This window comes from Channa argus, chromosome 12, assembly GCF_033026475.1.
Source record: "Channa argus isolate prfri chromosome 12, Channa argus male v1.0, whole genome shotgun sequence".
In the NCBI taxonomy this organism is placed as follows: Eukaryota; Metazoa; Chordata; class Actinopteri; order Anabantiformes; family Channidae; genus Channa; species Channa argus.
Genome location: NC_090208.1, coordinates 3,163,301 through 3,180,388, shown reverse-complemented (window position 1 = coordinate 3,180,388; position 17,088 = coordinate 3,163,301). Strand labels below are relative to the sequence as shown.

The 17,088-nt window shown below is 42.1% G+C and overlaps 1 protein-coding gene across 1 annotated transcript; it reads left to right on the top strand.

The window, feature by feature from the left end:
• The first annotated feature begins 8,025 nt into the window (after nucleotides 1-8,025).
• LOC137137070 (transmembrane protease serine 11E-like) lies at nucleotides 8,026-10,576 on the top strand. Its single transcript, XM_067522957.1, has 4 exons — nucleotides 8,026-8,061; nucleotides 8,659-8,679; nucleotides 9,849-9,957; nucleotides 10,275-10,576. Exons 1-4 carry the CDS (start codon nucleotides 8,034-8,036, stop codon nucleotides 10,354-10,356), a joined length of 240 nt encoding a protein of 79 aa, XP_067379058.1. The 5' UTR covers nucleotides 8,026-8,033; the 3' UTR covers nucleotides 10,357-10,576.
• Nucleotides 10,577-17,088: the final 6,512 nt, after the last annotated feature.

The window sequence follows — 17,088 nt, the reverse complement described above, 5'->3', positions numbered from 1 at the left end:
TATGTCTTCAAATGTGAAACAGCCACATGCACTAGTGCTCAGTGGGGTTACGACCATCCACTGTGATGACTTGGATCAAAGCAAATAACAAAATATTGCTACATGAGAAGCAAAGACCTTTACACTAATGTTGTGTCCTTTTTAAGGGATTTCTGTGGAAGATCAAGATCAACGGCTTTCGTCTTGTCCCTTCAGAGGTTGCTACCCCCCCAAAAAAGCACTGATCCACAGAAAGAGAAACAAATAGTCAAGTACTTTTCCTTGTAATGTTTTAAGTAAAATATAAATCATGTCACATTTTTTATACATTACGGAGCAATTCAGGATTTTAATTGACTGCAGCATGTTCTGCATTATTCTGTTTCAAATTTCCTCATTTTGGCTTCAGGTCCACAGTCCACTTGGCCCCACAGTCTTTTTCTCCTATGTTAGACACAAGAAAACTAAATGTACATGTCAAATCTGGAAATTGCCACGAGAAATGTTAACAAGTTATGTGCATCTGTGGTGATCAGTTAAATTTCTGTAGAGATTAGTACCAACATTTCTGACATGTTACCACAGTGGATTGAATTAAGTAGAAATGCATTAGTCAAAGATACTTTGTTTTATCATCCAAAGACAAAGTAATCATGTCATTTCTGGTTTTATATCGTGGCAACTCATGAAGGCAGCCGTGACCAATGTGGTAAATCTTTCAGGTGGTCAATTTGCCTAAAACTCCACCATCGTTTTCACAACAGTAACCAGCTACATCAGCAAGTGCGTTGATGACGTGATCTTCTCCAAGACCATCACAACACGCTCCAACAGGAAGCTAATGTGCCTGTGCTGCTGAAACAAAGAGACTCTGCCTTCAGAACAGGGGACAAGACGGCCTTAAGAACAGCAAGGTCCAAACTGTCCCGTGCCATTAGAGAGGCGAAGCGCGCACACACAAAGAAAATCTACGACCACTTCCAAGACAGCGGAGACACCTGGCGCATGTGGCACGGCATCCAGGGGATCAAGAACCAGAAGAAAACCTCACCTGCTTTTGGCCATGATGCCTCCCTCCCAGATACACTGAACCACTTCTATGCCCGGTTTGAGGTACAGAACAACGTGAAGGTGAGGAAGACCACCCCTCCTCCCAGTGACCAGGTGCTCTATCTAACCACATCTGAAGTGAGGAAAACTCTATGCAGAGTTAACCCACGGAAGTCTGCTGGACCAGACAACATTCCTGGCAGAGTGCTCAGGGAATGTGCAGAACAGCTAGCGGATGTCTTCAACATCTCCCTGAGCAGCAACGTTGTGCCTACGTGCCTCAAGACAACGACCATTGTTCCCGTGCCTAAGAAGTCTACTGTCTCCTGCCTCAATGACTATCGTCCCGTCACGCTCACACCCATCGTGATGAAGTGCTTCGAGATGCTCGTCATGAGGCACATTAAGACCCAACTCCCAACCTCCCTGGACCCCATGCAGTTTGCGTATCGTCCAAATCGTTCCACGGATGATGTCATCTCCACGACCCTCCATCTGGCCCTCACCCACCTGGACAATAAGGACTCATACGTACAGATGCTGTTCATTGACTTCAGCTCAGCATTCAACACAATCATCCTTCAGCACCTGATTGAGAAGTTGAGCATACTGGGCCTTAACACCTCGCTCTGCAACTGGATTCTGGACTTCCTGACTGGGAGACCTCAGTCAGTCCGGATCGAGAACAGCATCTCCAGCACCACCACGCTGAGCACTGGGGCCCCTCAGGGCTGTGTGCTCAGCCCTCTGCTGTTCACTCTGCTGACTCACAACTGATGCACAGCTCGAACCACATAGTCATAGTTTGCCGATGACACAACCGTGATGGGTCTAATCAGCAAGAACGACGAGTCAGCTTACAGAGAGGAGATGCAACGGTTAACAGCCTGGTGTGGAGCAAACAACCAGTCTCTGAACGTTGACAAAACTAAAGAGATGGTTGTGGACTTCAGGAGAGTACAGAGCGACCATTCTCCACTGATTATCGATGGATCCTTAGTGGAGATCGTCAAGAGCACCAAACACCAGCTCCATCACCAAGAAAGCCCAGCAGCGTCTCTACTTCCTCAGAAGGCTGAGGAAAGCCCATCTCCCTCCCCCCATCATGAACATGTTCTACAGAGGCACCATTGAGAGCATCCTGAGCAGCTGCATCACTGCCTGGTTTGGGAACTGCACCGTCTCGGATCGCAAGACCCTACAGAGGATAGTGAGGACAGCTGAGAAGATCATTGGAGTCTCTCTGCCCTCTTTTATGCACATTTACACCACACGCTGCATCCGCAAAGCCAACCGCATTGTGGACGACCCCACACACCCGTCACACACACTCGTCACCCTCCTGCCATCAGGAAAGAGGTTCAGAAGCATTCGGGCCGCTACATCCAGACTGTGCAACAGTTTTTTCCCGCAAGCCATCAGGCTCCTCAATACACAGAACTGAAATGGAACTTACACAAACTACAACCCAAACTCAACACACACACTCATCACTCATTACTCATCTCAATTCATTCCGACATCATTTATTTATTTATTTATTAATATTCTTTACTTAACTGCACTACAGTGTTTACCTGCTGTTTTTTACACATTTCACTGTTTACATGCTGCACATTTAACTGCACTTTACTGTTTACATGCTGCTTTTTGCACCTTTAGCACATTTGACTGTACTGTACTGTAAAATCTTAGTATACAATAGGTTTACTGGTCGGCGCTGTCTCATGTTTTGTCTCCTGTCCTGTGTTATTTTGTGTTGTCTGTCTACACTGTCTGTCTGTACTGTTTTTTGTTTGCACTAGGTTGCACTCGATGCACTTTACATAGCTTGTAGCACCTTGGTTCTGGAGGAACGTTATCTCATTTCCACTGTGTACTGTGTAAAACTGTGTATAGTAGAAATGACAATAAAAGCCACTTGACTTGACAATGGAGAGAAACCATATTGGTGTAAGATTGTGGAAAAGCTTTTAATACTTTAGGTTCCATAAAAACACACCAGCGTATTCACACTGGAGAAAAACCGTATTGGTGTGAACACTGTGGGGCATCTTTCACACATGTTGTGCAACTGAAAAGGCATCAACGTGTTCACACAGGAGAGAAACCATGTGAAATGTGGGAAAAGCTACACTACTTCTTTAATTTACATTTAACACATTCATTGCTGATAACAAGTCATGTGGATTTTACCTGTTGATAAAACTTAATAACTGCAGTTACATTTTGTTTCAGGATTTGAAAATCATATATATTCACCCTTTTGATATCAAGTAAAATTACTATTGAAAAAACTGTTGGTCCATAGCACAATGTCTCAAACTGTCCTACGTGAATAAATAGCAGCATGATGCTGCATTTTCCTATTTTGTCTTGGCTGCTTTTTTGTGGTTATTAAGGGGAGAAACTCATTGTCCCAATGACACCTTGTGATTCTAGAAACAGTTTTGTCTAAATGTCTAATTGCTGTTATTTATTCCAGGACAAGCTTCACCCGCTTTGTATTTTTTACCATTATACAATGTTTTTAGTAGGTTTTCTAAATTGTTAAATATTACATAAAAAACATCAGTATGTTGTGTTGTAGAGCACTGTGACACACTGAACCATCATCAAAGAACAAGTGTGTTAACATTTGTTTAATCCATCAGAAATAGACTAAATGATCACATTATATAATGTAATACTTTATTGACTAATAAAAGAGGAAATGTTTACATTTACAAAATGAACAATTAATACATCAATAAATAATTTCTAAATACAATATTTCCAGATGACACACCGAGTACCCTCCTACCTGTCTCCCTGATCACATTATCTGTAGTAGTCCAGTCATCTGGAAGCACCTCCAAACCACCCAGAGTCTGTCTCAGCTCCTCCCTGAAAACTAAACGACATTCTTCCTTTTTCAACTTCCACCACTTCGTCCTCTGCTCTGCCTTAGTCCTCTTCATCTTCCTCACCACCAGCATCATTTTACACACCACCATCCTGTGCTGGCTACACTCTCCCCTACCAATGCTTTACAGTCACTGATCTCTTTCAGATTACAACGTCTACACAAGATGTAGTCTACCTGAGTGCTTCTCCCTCCGCTCTTGTACGTCACCCTATGTTCCTGCCTCTTCTGAAAGAAAGTGTTTACTACAGCCATTTCCATCCTCTTTGAAAAGTAAACCACCATCTGACCTTCTGCGTTCCTGTCCTGAACACCAAACCTGCCCATAACTGTCTCATCACCTCTGTTCCCTTCACCTACATGCCCATTGAAATCTACACCAATGACTCTCTCACCTCTGGAGATGCTCTGCATCACTTCATCTAACTCACTCCAGAATTTCTCCTTCTCTTCTAACTCGCATCCTACCTGTGGGGCATAACCACTCACAACACTGAACATCACCCCTTCAACTTCCAGCTTCAGACTCATCAACCTGTCTGATGCTCTTTTCACCTCTAGAACCTTCCTCACAAAATCCTCTTTCAATATAACTCCTACTCCATTTCTCTTCCTATCTGACCCATGGTAGAACAACTTGAACCCTGCTCCTAAGCTTCTAGCCTTGCTACCTTTCCACCTGGGCTCCTGGACACACAGTATGTCCACCTTCCTTCTCTGCATCATGTCGATCAACTCTCTAGTCTTCCCTGTCATAGTACCAACATTCAAAGTCCCCACTGTCAGTCCTACATTCTTAGCTTTCCTCTTCTCTCTCTGCCTACGAACACAGCTTCCTCCTCTTCTTCTTCGTCTTCGACCAACAGTAGTCCAATTTCCACCAGTACCCTGTAGATCAACAGCACCGGTGGCGGTCGTTGTTAACCTGGGCCCCGACCGATCCGGTATGGAAGTCATTGTCACGATTCGCATGTTTGATTTGGCATGTGTTTTACGTCAGATGCCCTTCCTGTGACAACCCTCTGCATTTATCCAGACTTGGGTCTGACATAAGAAGACACTGGCTTGTGCCCCTTGCGGTTGCATTGATCTATATAATCTTCACATAATGTAAATAATTTAAAAACACTCAACGACAGATTCCACTAATTAATTTGATCTTGGATTTTTGATCTTGGAGCGAATTTTACTTCTAGTAAATATAGAAACATATGCAAAGCAATACAAAAAAATCTAATGACATAATTTTAATTAATATAAATGACCTGAATAACTAAATGTTTGCTTCGGAATTATAAATGTTATTTAATTTAATAAATATTTGAAAAAAAAAGAATTTAAATTGTGTCTCCTTTATTTAAGCAGAATATTTCTTCACTGTCCACATGCAGTAATGTCCATAACAATCTAAAATATGAGCTAATATGCTGAGGAAATAAATTCATAAATGTTCATCATTCCATCAGTTTCTCACTCACTATGAAACACGATTTCTTTCCTGGTTCAGTTTCTCCCATCAGTTCAGAGTTTCCACTTCAGATCATGTGGTCTGTCAGATGTGTGCTGGCTCACACAAGCTCAACAGTTTGTGATGGTCAGTTTGGGGGTTCAGGGTCTTGTCCAGGTACATTTCCACATATGACTCTACACAGTCGAGCTGAGAATCAGTGAAGCTACGGTTGAAAGGTGGACAGTCACCACCTGAGCCACTGCTGCCCCCTCACCACAGATCTCAGTTCATCAGTGTTCAGTTTTTCTTTTGTACATTATATTAAATATACTTATATATTATGATATTTTTTCTTTCTTTTTTCTTTCACGTTGTAGGAAAATATTAAGAATCGCTTCATCACATCAGCTCTGGCACAAGCACCTTCCTCTCCCCCCTCCCTCCCTCAAACAAACCTCTCTCTGCTTCTTTGCCAAACCATAGATCACATATTTCTGTGTTAATGTTTCTCTGTTATCACCAAACCAATGGAGCGTTTCTCAAAAACAAAGTTACAAATATTAAAATTTATGGACAAATGTTTTTTACCAGAAAACCTGCATTCAGCTCTTTTTTGAGGAAAAGTTGCTTTGGGCATCAAATGCTGCCAGATACTGGACTTAATTGGACACTGTGTGTCTCACTGAGGTCAAAGGAAGGACAACAAGTTGATTTACATCCGTTCAGCTCCTTAGTACATTCAGTCCCGTGTTCATTCAACCATCTCAAGCTGAGTTTTTCATACATTAAAAAAGCTTTACAGACAATAAAATGTCCAGTTGGATAAAACATATTTACAAACCACAGCTGGAAAGCGCTCCAGGATAATCAGATAAAGATAATGAAAGGATGGAAAACAAACTCTATTTCAAATTAATGGGCTTTTAAGAGGTGTTTCCTGTCTGATCACTGCCAACAACTCTGGAATCACTTGTTGCATGAAGAGAAAACACTAATCCAGTCTCTGTTGATCTGTGGAACGTCAGCTATTTGGACAAAGCACAAAAATGTAGTTAACATTAGCAGCACAGCTAATGTTGCTGAAGAGCTACAACAACCATTAACCCTCCTGTTATGTTGGTTTCTGAGGAACAGCCTTGATGTTCCCGGGTCAATTTGACCGGAGAACATCAATACTCTTTTGACATGGTCAACTTGACCCTTATTATACAGTTAATCATACAAAAGTGTCAGAAACCAAAAAGTCCCAAAAAACATTGTTTATATCTCATCATTAAATCCATTACTAACCATTTCAATCAATATTTAGTTCAATGATGTTCTTTACTGTTCACAGATCATGTTTCAATGAGCATAAGTCACTCGTTTATTACAAAAAGATCATGTTAAAACTTTTTTGAATGTACACTGAAAAAAAACTACAAATAAATTACAATAGTTTTATATGCAATTGATTTTTAAAAATTTTATTTTATATTTTGAAATTTTTTTTTTGTTTATGGAGTGATATTGATAAATTAAAACCTGAACAGCACCTTTGTAATATAAACATGTAGGGGGGTTACACATATGTGAACGGAACCATTTTTATTTTATAGGTTGATTACACTACATAAGCCAAACAAGTTTCAAATTGAAAAAATAGTTTTAAGTATTTTTTTTAGATTGTTAAACTTTAAAACGGGTCAATTTGACCCTGAACACAACAGGAGGGTTAAGGTGGATTAATTTTTCTCAGTGCTTCATTCAGGTTGTGAATCAATTAAAACACCTTCAATCTCAACACAACCTTGACTGTAGCATGTGGTTTTATTGCTTCTCTTGCATGACAAACATTTTACTGTTGATTCATTTCAGCCTAGTTCTTCAAATCTTTCTCCTCACTTGGAGCATCGTGCCTGTACGTTCCAGCATCACCACAACAGACACCACTCTGTTAGCACCTACACAAGAATAATGTCCAACAGTCCAGAGATAATCTTCAGATAAGAACCACAAAGTGTGCTGCACATTTTGTTCTATGCTTAACTGAATTTTTCATTAACTCTATCAGGACATGAGATGTTGGTCATATTACACAGCTCTGATCCACATGTCTTAACTGTGGCTCATGTAAATTCAGTTTCACAGATATTATAGTCATTGTTTTCCCCACAAGCTTTTCCAGAAACTATGACCATCTCTTTATTTTTCCCAATGTAAAGGTGAAGATTATGATCTGTGGACCAGCTCCTTTCTCTATGCTGATACATCTGATGTTGTTCTGAGCCCAACCAGTGTCGTGTCGTCAGCGCATTTAAACTTCTTCACTGAGTCATGACAAGTGGTCCAATCATTTGTGTAAAGTCTAGATTTCTGTATGTAGGAAGGTTTTATAGATGAATAACAAGGAATGATTAGTCCTTGTCAGCAAAGACGTCCATCCAGCTTCTGAAGTAATGATTGATGAACATGGTGCAGAATCTCTTTGAACTGGAAAATACTTGAACTTGGTTTGGTAAAAAGACACAATAATGGTTTAGTTTGATCTATTGCTTGTCAAAGAAACAGAGAGAGGTGTGTCTGAGGGAGGGAGGGGGGAGAACAAGGTATTTATACCATGTCAGATGTGAGGACTTGACACTTGCAGCGATGGCTTCCTACAAAGTGATGAGTGTGGTGACTCTGCAGACACCAGGTAAGAACCTCCTCACTGTCCACACCTGAACCAATCAGGTTTCAGATCTAATTCACGTAAAAAACTGAACACTGATGAAGTGAGATCTGTGGTGAGGGGGCAGCAGTGGCTCAGGTGGTGACTGTCCACCTGTCGACCGTAGCAGCCCGACTGTGTAGAGTCATATGTGGAAATGTACCTGGAAATGTTATATTTTATTAACATAATTTGTATTAAAATAGAATTTATACTTCTGAAGCAAAAATTTAATTACAGAGTAAATTTTAATTTATTAAAAATATAATTAGATTTGATGTGTTTTTGAGTTATTTAAGTTACGTATGAGTAAAATAAATAAATAGAGAAATAAAATTCAAAACTGAGTAAAGTCACTTAAAACATTTAGCATATAAATTTTATTTTGTCATCTGTTGAATTTTGTGGAAAAAGACAAAATAAACAACAAACAATTTTTAATAATGTTTTAAAAGAAATCTGTTGATAATTAGTAATAAATAAAGTTAAAAAATAAATTTAAAACATATTTAGTGAAAACATTAGTGTTGTATAAAAGGTGTGTGTGTATTACTAACAGTTTCTTTGTGTTCTGTGTTTCAGAGAGTCTCTCACAGCTGGATGGTAAGTCCCAGTTTGCTCCTGTCTGATTTAGTTAAAGATGCTCTTCACACTGTTGTTGGATAGAAATGTTTCAGATTGTGTTTGTGTCAAATCTAGAACTTCAGACTGCAGGTAGACAACACAAATCAGTCACATTTTTTTATAAAATGTGACTGATTTGCTATAATCAGGCTGATTCAGACAATTACAAAAACTCATGACTTGAATTGAAACAAAATCAGTGAAAAACATTTCAGTTTAAGAGTCAAGATTCTTTGTCATTTCACACGTTATTTTTTAAAAGCACAGACTGAAATGAAATTTTGTTCCTCACGAGTTTCTGAGCACAAAATAGAAAAGTAGTAATAAAAAAAGCAATGAACTGTAAATAGGTCACAAAAACACAACACACAGTAGATTAAAGTGACAAAGGATTTCAAATTGTAAACAGTTACACTCATGGGGAGGGGTTTATGAGGACGGTGTGAGGGTGCAGTCTATTGTGAGTCTCACAGGAGTGTAGGAGTGGCCTTATTACCTGCTTAGCAAGCAGGTAATATACAGACTGGTTAGCACACAGGCAAGTTTAGCAGATTAGCAGTTTAGCAGACAGGTAACAGGCCAAACTGATTTAGCAGCAGGCTTCAGGCAGGTGATTGCAGACATTACCATGATTCAAATGACACATAGACAATGTCTGGAAGGCTCACTGAAGTCATGCAGGGGACTGTGGGAAGGGCTGGGTTTGAGGGAACAGGTGTAACCAATTAGGAGAGGTGATGAATGTAAAGTGGCTGAACAGAGCAGGATGTGGAGACAGGTGAATACAAAATAAAAGACCGAGACAGGAAGTGAAACCAAAGGGCCGATCATGACAAGTAGGGATCACCACGGCAAACCATTGCAGCTCTTCACGAAACTGTGCTGACCAAGTCAGGGACAAAAATTTTAATACTCCACTGCATCAAAGTGAAATATCCCAGGAGTCTTAGACTATATTTTGGTCTCTTTATAAACTTTGGAACCTCCGCGATCATCTAAACTACATCTATGTGGGTTTAACTTAAACAAACAAAGTTTACAAGGCTTTAAAGCCAAAATTCTCAACCTGTTTGGTTTGTCTCCAGCTGTGGTCTGTGGCCAGGCCCCACTGAATACTTGTGTTCTGAGAGGAAGCTCTTATGTTACAGATGGTGAGTGTCCGTGGATGGAGAGTCTACAGAAGGATGGACGTCGTGTGTGTGGTGGGACTCTGGTGGACGAAGACTCTTTGCTGAGCAGTGCCGACTGTTTCTCAAGGTGAGACACCTGGGACATGTTCGTGTTTGTCCATCACCACAGTGGACAGTTGTTGTAGGAAAGGACTGGGTCAGGTGGGGAATCCACAAAATACTGAGACACACGGACTAACAGGTTGTTGGTTTGGTTCAGCACACAGTGATTAATTGTTGATTGTAGCTTCATCCTTTGTCCTTTGGGACAGAAACACTGAGCCAGTCCTTTGATCAACAGTCCAACAAGCTGAACCTGTAAAGATCCAGTCCTGGTTTAAAATCAGATGTTTTAAAGTGTTGAGTTCTGCTTAATCCTGATTTATCTCATGTTATCTCCCTCAGTTCACCCACAGGATGTGTTTGGACCCTCCCCCCAATCCTGTCCAAGTACAACTGTCTGGACAACGAAGGATGTTTGGTGTGAGCTTGTCATGCTGGCCATGTTTGTGCTTTTAAGGGTTTAAGGCCTTTCAGCCACCAGTAGTTTAGCTCTGATTAAGTAGCAGTGACTAACAGCTGTGCAGGAGAGGAGTCACACAATGATCCCACAAGAATAGAAGTTTCCTGTTCAGTCATTTTTTCTCTGAACATTGTTGAAGATCTGCTTCACATGATGATTTTATTAAAGGAACCTGCATCTCTGAGCTGTTTGTGACTTATTTAAATCAGTGATTTCCACTGTGCACGTTCACAAACTGATCATGTGCTGGGGTGTAGCTATAGACCCTCTAGAGGTATAGTAGCACCATCTATTGATAAAAATATGCTATAGCACCAAAGTGTGTCTTAAGGGAAATTATTGTTCCAGTTTCAGGAAGCTTGTCACATTAGTTTATACAGACATTGGACATGTACCAGGCGTGTCACATACAAAGGACTCACAAGGGCTAAACACTCAAGATAGAATAAGGAAATCAAACTTGACATCCGATTAAGAAAATAACAAGATGTTTTAGGGTTTTATGTAAGACAGACGGGTGGGTGGATTTCAAATAACATTATAAAATGAGCATAATAACAAATACAAAGTGCAGAAAACACCACTCAGCAATAACGGAGAAGCAGTGGAACCCTGAGCTTGTTTCTCTACAACAACATATCTGTTAATCTGTGTTAATTTTTTCTTCTATATATAATATTAAATATATCTTTATATTATTTGATTTTTTTACACGTCACTTTGTAGGAAACCATTGAGATTCACTTCATCACACCAGCTCTGGCATAAACACCTTCTTCTAAAACCTCTCTCTGCTTCTTTGACAAACAATCCTGGCAGCGGCATCTTTCTCACTCTCGTAGCTTCTCTACCTGTGTGCTGCAGGGCTCAGTTCTTGGTCCTCTTCTCTTTTCTGTCTATACTACATCCCTGGGCTCTATCATCCACTCACATGGTCTTTCCTATCACTGCTATGCTGATGACACACAGCTCTTCCTGTCCTTTCCACTGGACGACTCCACTGTCTCATCGCGCATTTCTGCCTGTCTCTCAGACATTTCTTCCTGGATGAGAGGGACACATCTTCAGTTCAACCTCTCCAAGACCGAAGTCCTTGTCTTCCCAGCCAGACCTTCGACGCAACACAGCATCAGCATCAACATTGGATCTACAGTGATTGTCCCACTAAGTCGGCCAAAAATCTGGGGGTCATCATGGAGCAAAAAATACGAGCAATAAGGCAATAAAGGTGAGGTAGTGCAGTTCTGAAAAAAATAAATGTGCAAATGCAAAATGTAATTCAATGTAAACAGTTGTGTCCATGTTAACAGTTATTTTATGTTCATGGTTGTAAACTCCTGTCAGCTGTTTAGGAGTCTGATGGCAGAGGGGAAGAAAGAGTTCTTCAGTCTCGAGGTTCGGCATTTCACACTTCTGTTCCTCCGTCCTGAGGGTAGAAGTGTGAACAGTCCGTGCTGGGGGTGGGAGGGGTCTTTGAGTATGGAAGCAGTTCTGTGGACTCTGTGGTGGTAGATGCTCTGCAGAGAGGGCAGTAGAGTCCTGGTGATCATCTGTGCAGGCTTCACTACTCTCTGCAGGTGTTTACGGTCCATGGCAGTAGTGCTGCTGTACCACACCGTGATGCAGTTGGTCAGGACACTCTGAATGATGCAGCTGTAGAAATTGCTGAGGATCTTAGGCGACATGCCAAACTTCTTCAGCCTCCTCAGAAAATACACCCGCTGTTGGGTCTTCTTGACCAGCTGCGTGACGTGAGCTGTCCAAGTGAGGTCCTCACTGATGTGGACACCCAGGTATTTAAAGTTTAAAGTTCTCTCCTTTCTCATGTCCACTATCATTTCCTTCGTCTTGTCCGTGTTGAGGGTGAGGTTGTTGTCTCCACACCATGACACCAGACTGGCCACCTTTCTCCTGTAGGCTGCCTCGTCACCACCAGCAATGCGTCCTATCACTGCGGTATTGTCCGCAAACTTCAGGATGATGTTGTCCTTGTGGGAGGCGACACAGTCGTAGGTGAACAGGGTGTAGAGGATGGGGCTGAGTACACAACCCTGTGGAGTGCCAATGTTTGTGATGATACTGGCTGAAGACCTTTTACCAATCCTGACAGACTGAGTCTTGCCAGTCAGGAAGTCTTGGAGCCAGTCACAGAGGGTGGGGGGTAGACCAAGTGTGGACAGTTTGTGGGTGAGTATGTGGGAAATGACCGTATTGAAGGCGGAGTTGTAGTTGATAAAGAGTATCCTGAGGTATGAGTCCTTATTTTCCAGATGAGAGAGGGAGTAGTGGATGGCAGCAGCAATGGCATCCGAGGTGGACCTGTTTGGCTGGTAGACATACTGCAGTGGGTCAAAAGTGTCTGGTATGCTGATCTGAATGTGGGCCAGCACCACTCTCCCGAAACACTTCATAATGATTGGAGTGAGTGCCACTGACCTGTAGTCATTCAGGCAGGTGGGTGGGCTCTTCTTAGGCAGGGGGACGATGGTCGTGGTCTTAAAGCAAAAAGGAACGATGCACTAGCTGAGGGAGAGGTGGAAGATGGAGGTGAGAACATCAGCCAGCTCCTTGGCACATGCTCTGAGGGCCCACCCAGGAATGTTGTCTGGTCCTGCTGCTTTGTGGGGGTGGATCTTCCTCAGAGCTTTGTGTACCTGGGTCATTGAGATGGTTGGTGGAGGGGAGGGGGGTTGAGTGGTCCAGGTGTGTGTGAGCCCCCTCTCTGCAGTGTAGCTGGGATCCTCAAAGTGAGTGTAGAATGTGTTGAGGTCGTCCGGCAGGCTGTCTGTTGAGGTGATGCTGGTGGTGTTGGTCCTGTAGTCTGTGATGTGCTGCAGTTTTTGCCACATCTGGCACGAGTCAGCATTAGAGTAGAAGCTGTCCAGCTTCTCTCTGTACTGCCTCTTGGCCGCTGTGATGGCTTTTCTCAGTCCGTACTTCGCAGCTTTGTACTCGGTCTCATTGCCTGATCTAAATGCAAGAGCGCGAGCATGTAGCATCTGACTTCTTCTGATTTGGAAACTTCCTGATTTGTATAGTGGGCACGATGTTATCGACACAAGTGCTGATGTACCCAGTCACATACTCTGCATAATCCTGTACGCTGATGGAAGAGTCCTCCAGAGTGGCTGTCGATTTAAACACGTCCCAGTCTGTCAGAGCAAAACAGTCCTGCAAGGTTCTCTCAGTGTCTGGGATCCAGAGTTTAACCTGTTTGGTGACAGGGTGTGTTTGTTTCAGTCTTTGTCTGTAAGCAGGGTACAGGAACAAAGAGATGTGGTCTGAGTGTCCGAAGTGGGGGCGGGGTGCAGCCCTGTATGCACCACGTATGTTGCTGTAAACATGATCGAGAGTGTTCTTATCAAGTGTGGGAATGAAGTCACCAGCAACAATAAAAACAGCGTCAGGATGAGCCGTTTCTAACACGCTGATGACGTCATAGAGTTTGCTGAGTGCTGCGGTGGACGTAGCTCGTGGGGGGATGTAAACAGCGGCCAAAAACACAGCAGTAAATTCCCTCTGTAGATAATAAGGAGGCACTTCAGCAGTAAAAACTCCACATCTGGCGAACAGTGTTCATCCACCGTCTGTATATCTCCACACCACTAGTTGTTAACATACAAACACCCATCTCCCCCTTTAGTCTTACCGGACGCGGCCCTTCGATCGCCTTGGTGAACAGAGTGAGTCTGTAGCTGAATGGCGTCCTCTGGGACTTTGTCTGAGAGCCAGGTCTCGGTGAAAATCAGGGCGCAGCACTCTCTGATTTCCCGTTGGGTTGTAATCCTGGCTAATAGCTCGTCCAGTTTGTTTTCCAGGGACCGCACATTCGCTAGCAGGAGGCTAGGTAGCGGTGGTAGCATGGAGCCCTCCCCTCTTGCCTCACTTGCGTCGCCGTCTCTGAAGCGCTCTCCTGGGGTCAACTAACTCACTCAAGCCCGGTGCTTCGTTGCCCTCGGGGTGGTTTCGGTGGTGACTCTGGGAGCGAACATGAGTTGTAGCAGAATACAACTAGTAAAGTCAGTGTGTTGTGAGTTGGTGATGTCCAGTAATGGCTGTCGGTTGTATGTTAGCAGTGCATGACATTTATGTACTGCAGAAAATACAAGAAACACACAAAGAAGAAGAAAAAGCCGACATTTCAGCGCGGAGCGAGCAAACACGTCTGCCTCGGAGGGAGCCATGTTGAGTGGACTGATTTTTGGTTTGGTTTTTGTATAGAACGAGGGCCATGTTTACGGCGTCATCTACATATCTGTTGGCTCTATAGACGAACTGCAGGAGGTCCAGAAGGTGTTCGGATCTCAGTAAAAAGAAATTACGTATTTTTGTCTTTTATATATTATTAAGTTAAATACATAAATATACTTATATTTTTTTTTTACACGTCACTTTGTAGGAAACCATCAAGTTTCCATACTTCTCCTCCCTCCCTCCCTCAGACAAACCTCACTCTGCTTCTTTGCCAAACAATAGATCACACATTTCTGTGTTAATGTGTCTCTGTTATCACCAAACCAATGGACCGTTTCTCAGAAACTGATTTTTTCCAGGAAACCTGCGTCAGCCATTTTCTGACCAATAAAGCAGCTGGACACTGAGGAAAAGTTCATTTTGGCATCAAATGCTGCCAAATACAGGACTTAATTGGACACTCTGTGTGTCTCACTGACGTCAAAGGTAACTTCAACTTCAAGAACCGAGTCCAAAGTGTCTGACAATTGGACAGAACATGATGCCACAGGAAGGAGAACAAGTCGGTTAAAACCAATTCAGCACCTTTCAATTCAATTCAACTTTATTTAGCGCCAATTCACAACAAAGTCATCTCAAGGCACTTTACAGAATAAAGTCAAGGTTATAAAGATGTATAAAGAGAACCCAACAATTCCCCCTGGAGCAAACCATAGGCAACAGTGGAGAGGAAAAACTCCCTTTAAGGGAAGAAATCTCCAGCAGAACCACACAGTGGACGGCCATCTGCCTTGACCAGTTGGGGTGAGTGGAAAGTGAAGAGAGAAAAGTCAGGGGCACCTGCAGAAAGGGACAGAGAAGGACAAAGACAACTTCGGGAGAAAACACAGAGTTAATGTCATACAGTGGTGACAATTGTGGGGTGAGAGTAGAGGAGAGAGGGACAAGAGGAGGAAAGGAGCTCAGTGCAGTCTATGCCTATAGCAGCATAACTATAACTAACTATCAGCTTTATTAAAGAGGAAGGTTTTGAGCCTAGACTTAAAAGTAGAGAGGGTGTCTGCTTCCCGAATCTGAACTGGGAGCTGGTTGTCTGATTTTAGAAGTAAAAAATTGTGGGACATCCAGGCCTTTATGTCTTGTAGGCTTGAAGCTTTATTAACTGATTATTTTCATCTGGTTCCATAGATAAATATAACTGGGTATCATCAGCATAACAGTGGAAATGTATGGAGTGTTTTCTAATAATGTTGCCTAAAGGAGACATATATAAAGTAAAAAGTATTGGTCCTAACACAGAGCCTTGTGGAACTCCATAGCTAACCTTTGTGTGCATGGAGGATTCATCATAACATGAACAAATTGAAATCTATCAGACAGATAAGATTTAAACCAACCTAGTGCAGTTTTATTAGTTTATAATGATTAACTCCTCTTGTGGTCGTTTTTTGGTTTATGTAATTTAGTTGGTCGGGGAACAGACACAGTCTCTATAGGTATGTGGGAGTTGTGGGGGGGTGACGGTTGTAAGGACACTGCAGAGAGGTGTGTAGGACTGGATCTCTGCATCCTAGGCTCAACTCTGGATTGTCATATTTTTGGTTGTCTAACAAGACCAGCCATATTTCTGGATAAGAAAGCTGCACCATCTAGAGTAGGATGGATGCCATCTTCCTAATCAGCCTAGATTTTCCCAAAAAATGTTTCCAATTGTCTATGTAGCCCACATCATTTGCTGGACAACACCTAGACAGCCCGCGTTGAATGACGACATGTCGTCACTGGTAAGATTTGGCAGGGGTCCAGAGAAAACTACGGAGTCCGACATTGTTTTGGTAAAGTTACACATTGATTCAATGTTCATGTTAGTGACCTCTGATTTGCGTAAGAGCTACAATTAATCAGTAAACAGTCCTTTGGTACAAACCCAAGAGTGTGCAAAAACAGGAAGTGATGCAATACACTTACCACACGAGTCCAACCATCTACTCCTTAGTACATTCAGTCCAGTGTTTATTCAAAAATCTCCGGTTGAATTTTTCATATATTAAAAAAAGATTTACAGACAATAAATGTCCAGTAGGATAAAATATTTTTACAAACCACATCTGGAAAATTCTCCAGGATAATCAGATAAAAATAATGAAAGGATGGAAAACAAACTCTAATTCAAATTAATGGGGTTTTAAGAGATGTTTTAACATTAAAGCAGGTGTTTCCTGTCTGATCACTTCCAACAACTCTGGAATCACTTGTTGCATAAAGAGAGAAAACTAATCCAGTCTCTGTTGATCTGTGGAACGTCGGCTATTTGGACAAAGCACAAAAATGTAGTTAACATTAGCAGCACAGCTAATTCTGCTGAAGAGCTACAACAACCTTTAAGGTGGAATGTTTTCTTCAGATAAGAACCACAAAGTGTGCTGCACATTTTGTTCTATGCTTAACTGAATTTTTCATTAACTCTATCAGGATATGAGATGTTGGTCATATCACACAGCT

Coding starts and splice junctions, on each gene's coding strand:
- LOC137137070 (XM_067522957.1), top strand. CDS start 8,034: ATGAGTGTGGTGACTCTGCAGACACCAG. Junction 8,062..8,658: donor GGTGACTCTGCAGACACCAG/GTAAGAACCTCC, acceptor TCTGTGTTTCAG/AGAGTCTCTCACAGCTGGAT. Junction 8,680..9,848: donor GAGTCTCTCACAGCTGGATG/GTAAGTCCCAGT, acceptor CTTATGTTACAG/ATGGTGAGTGTCCGTGGATG.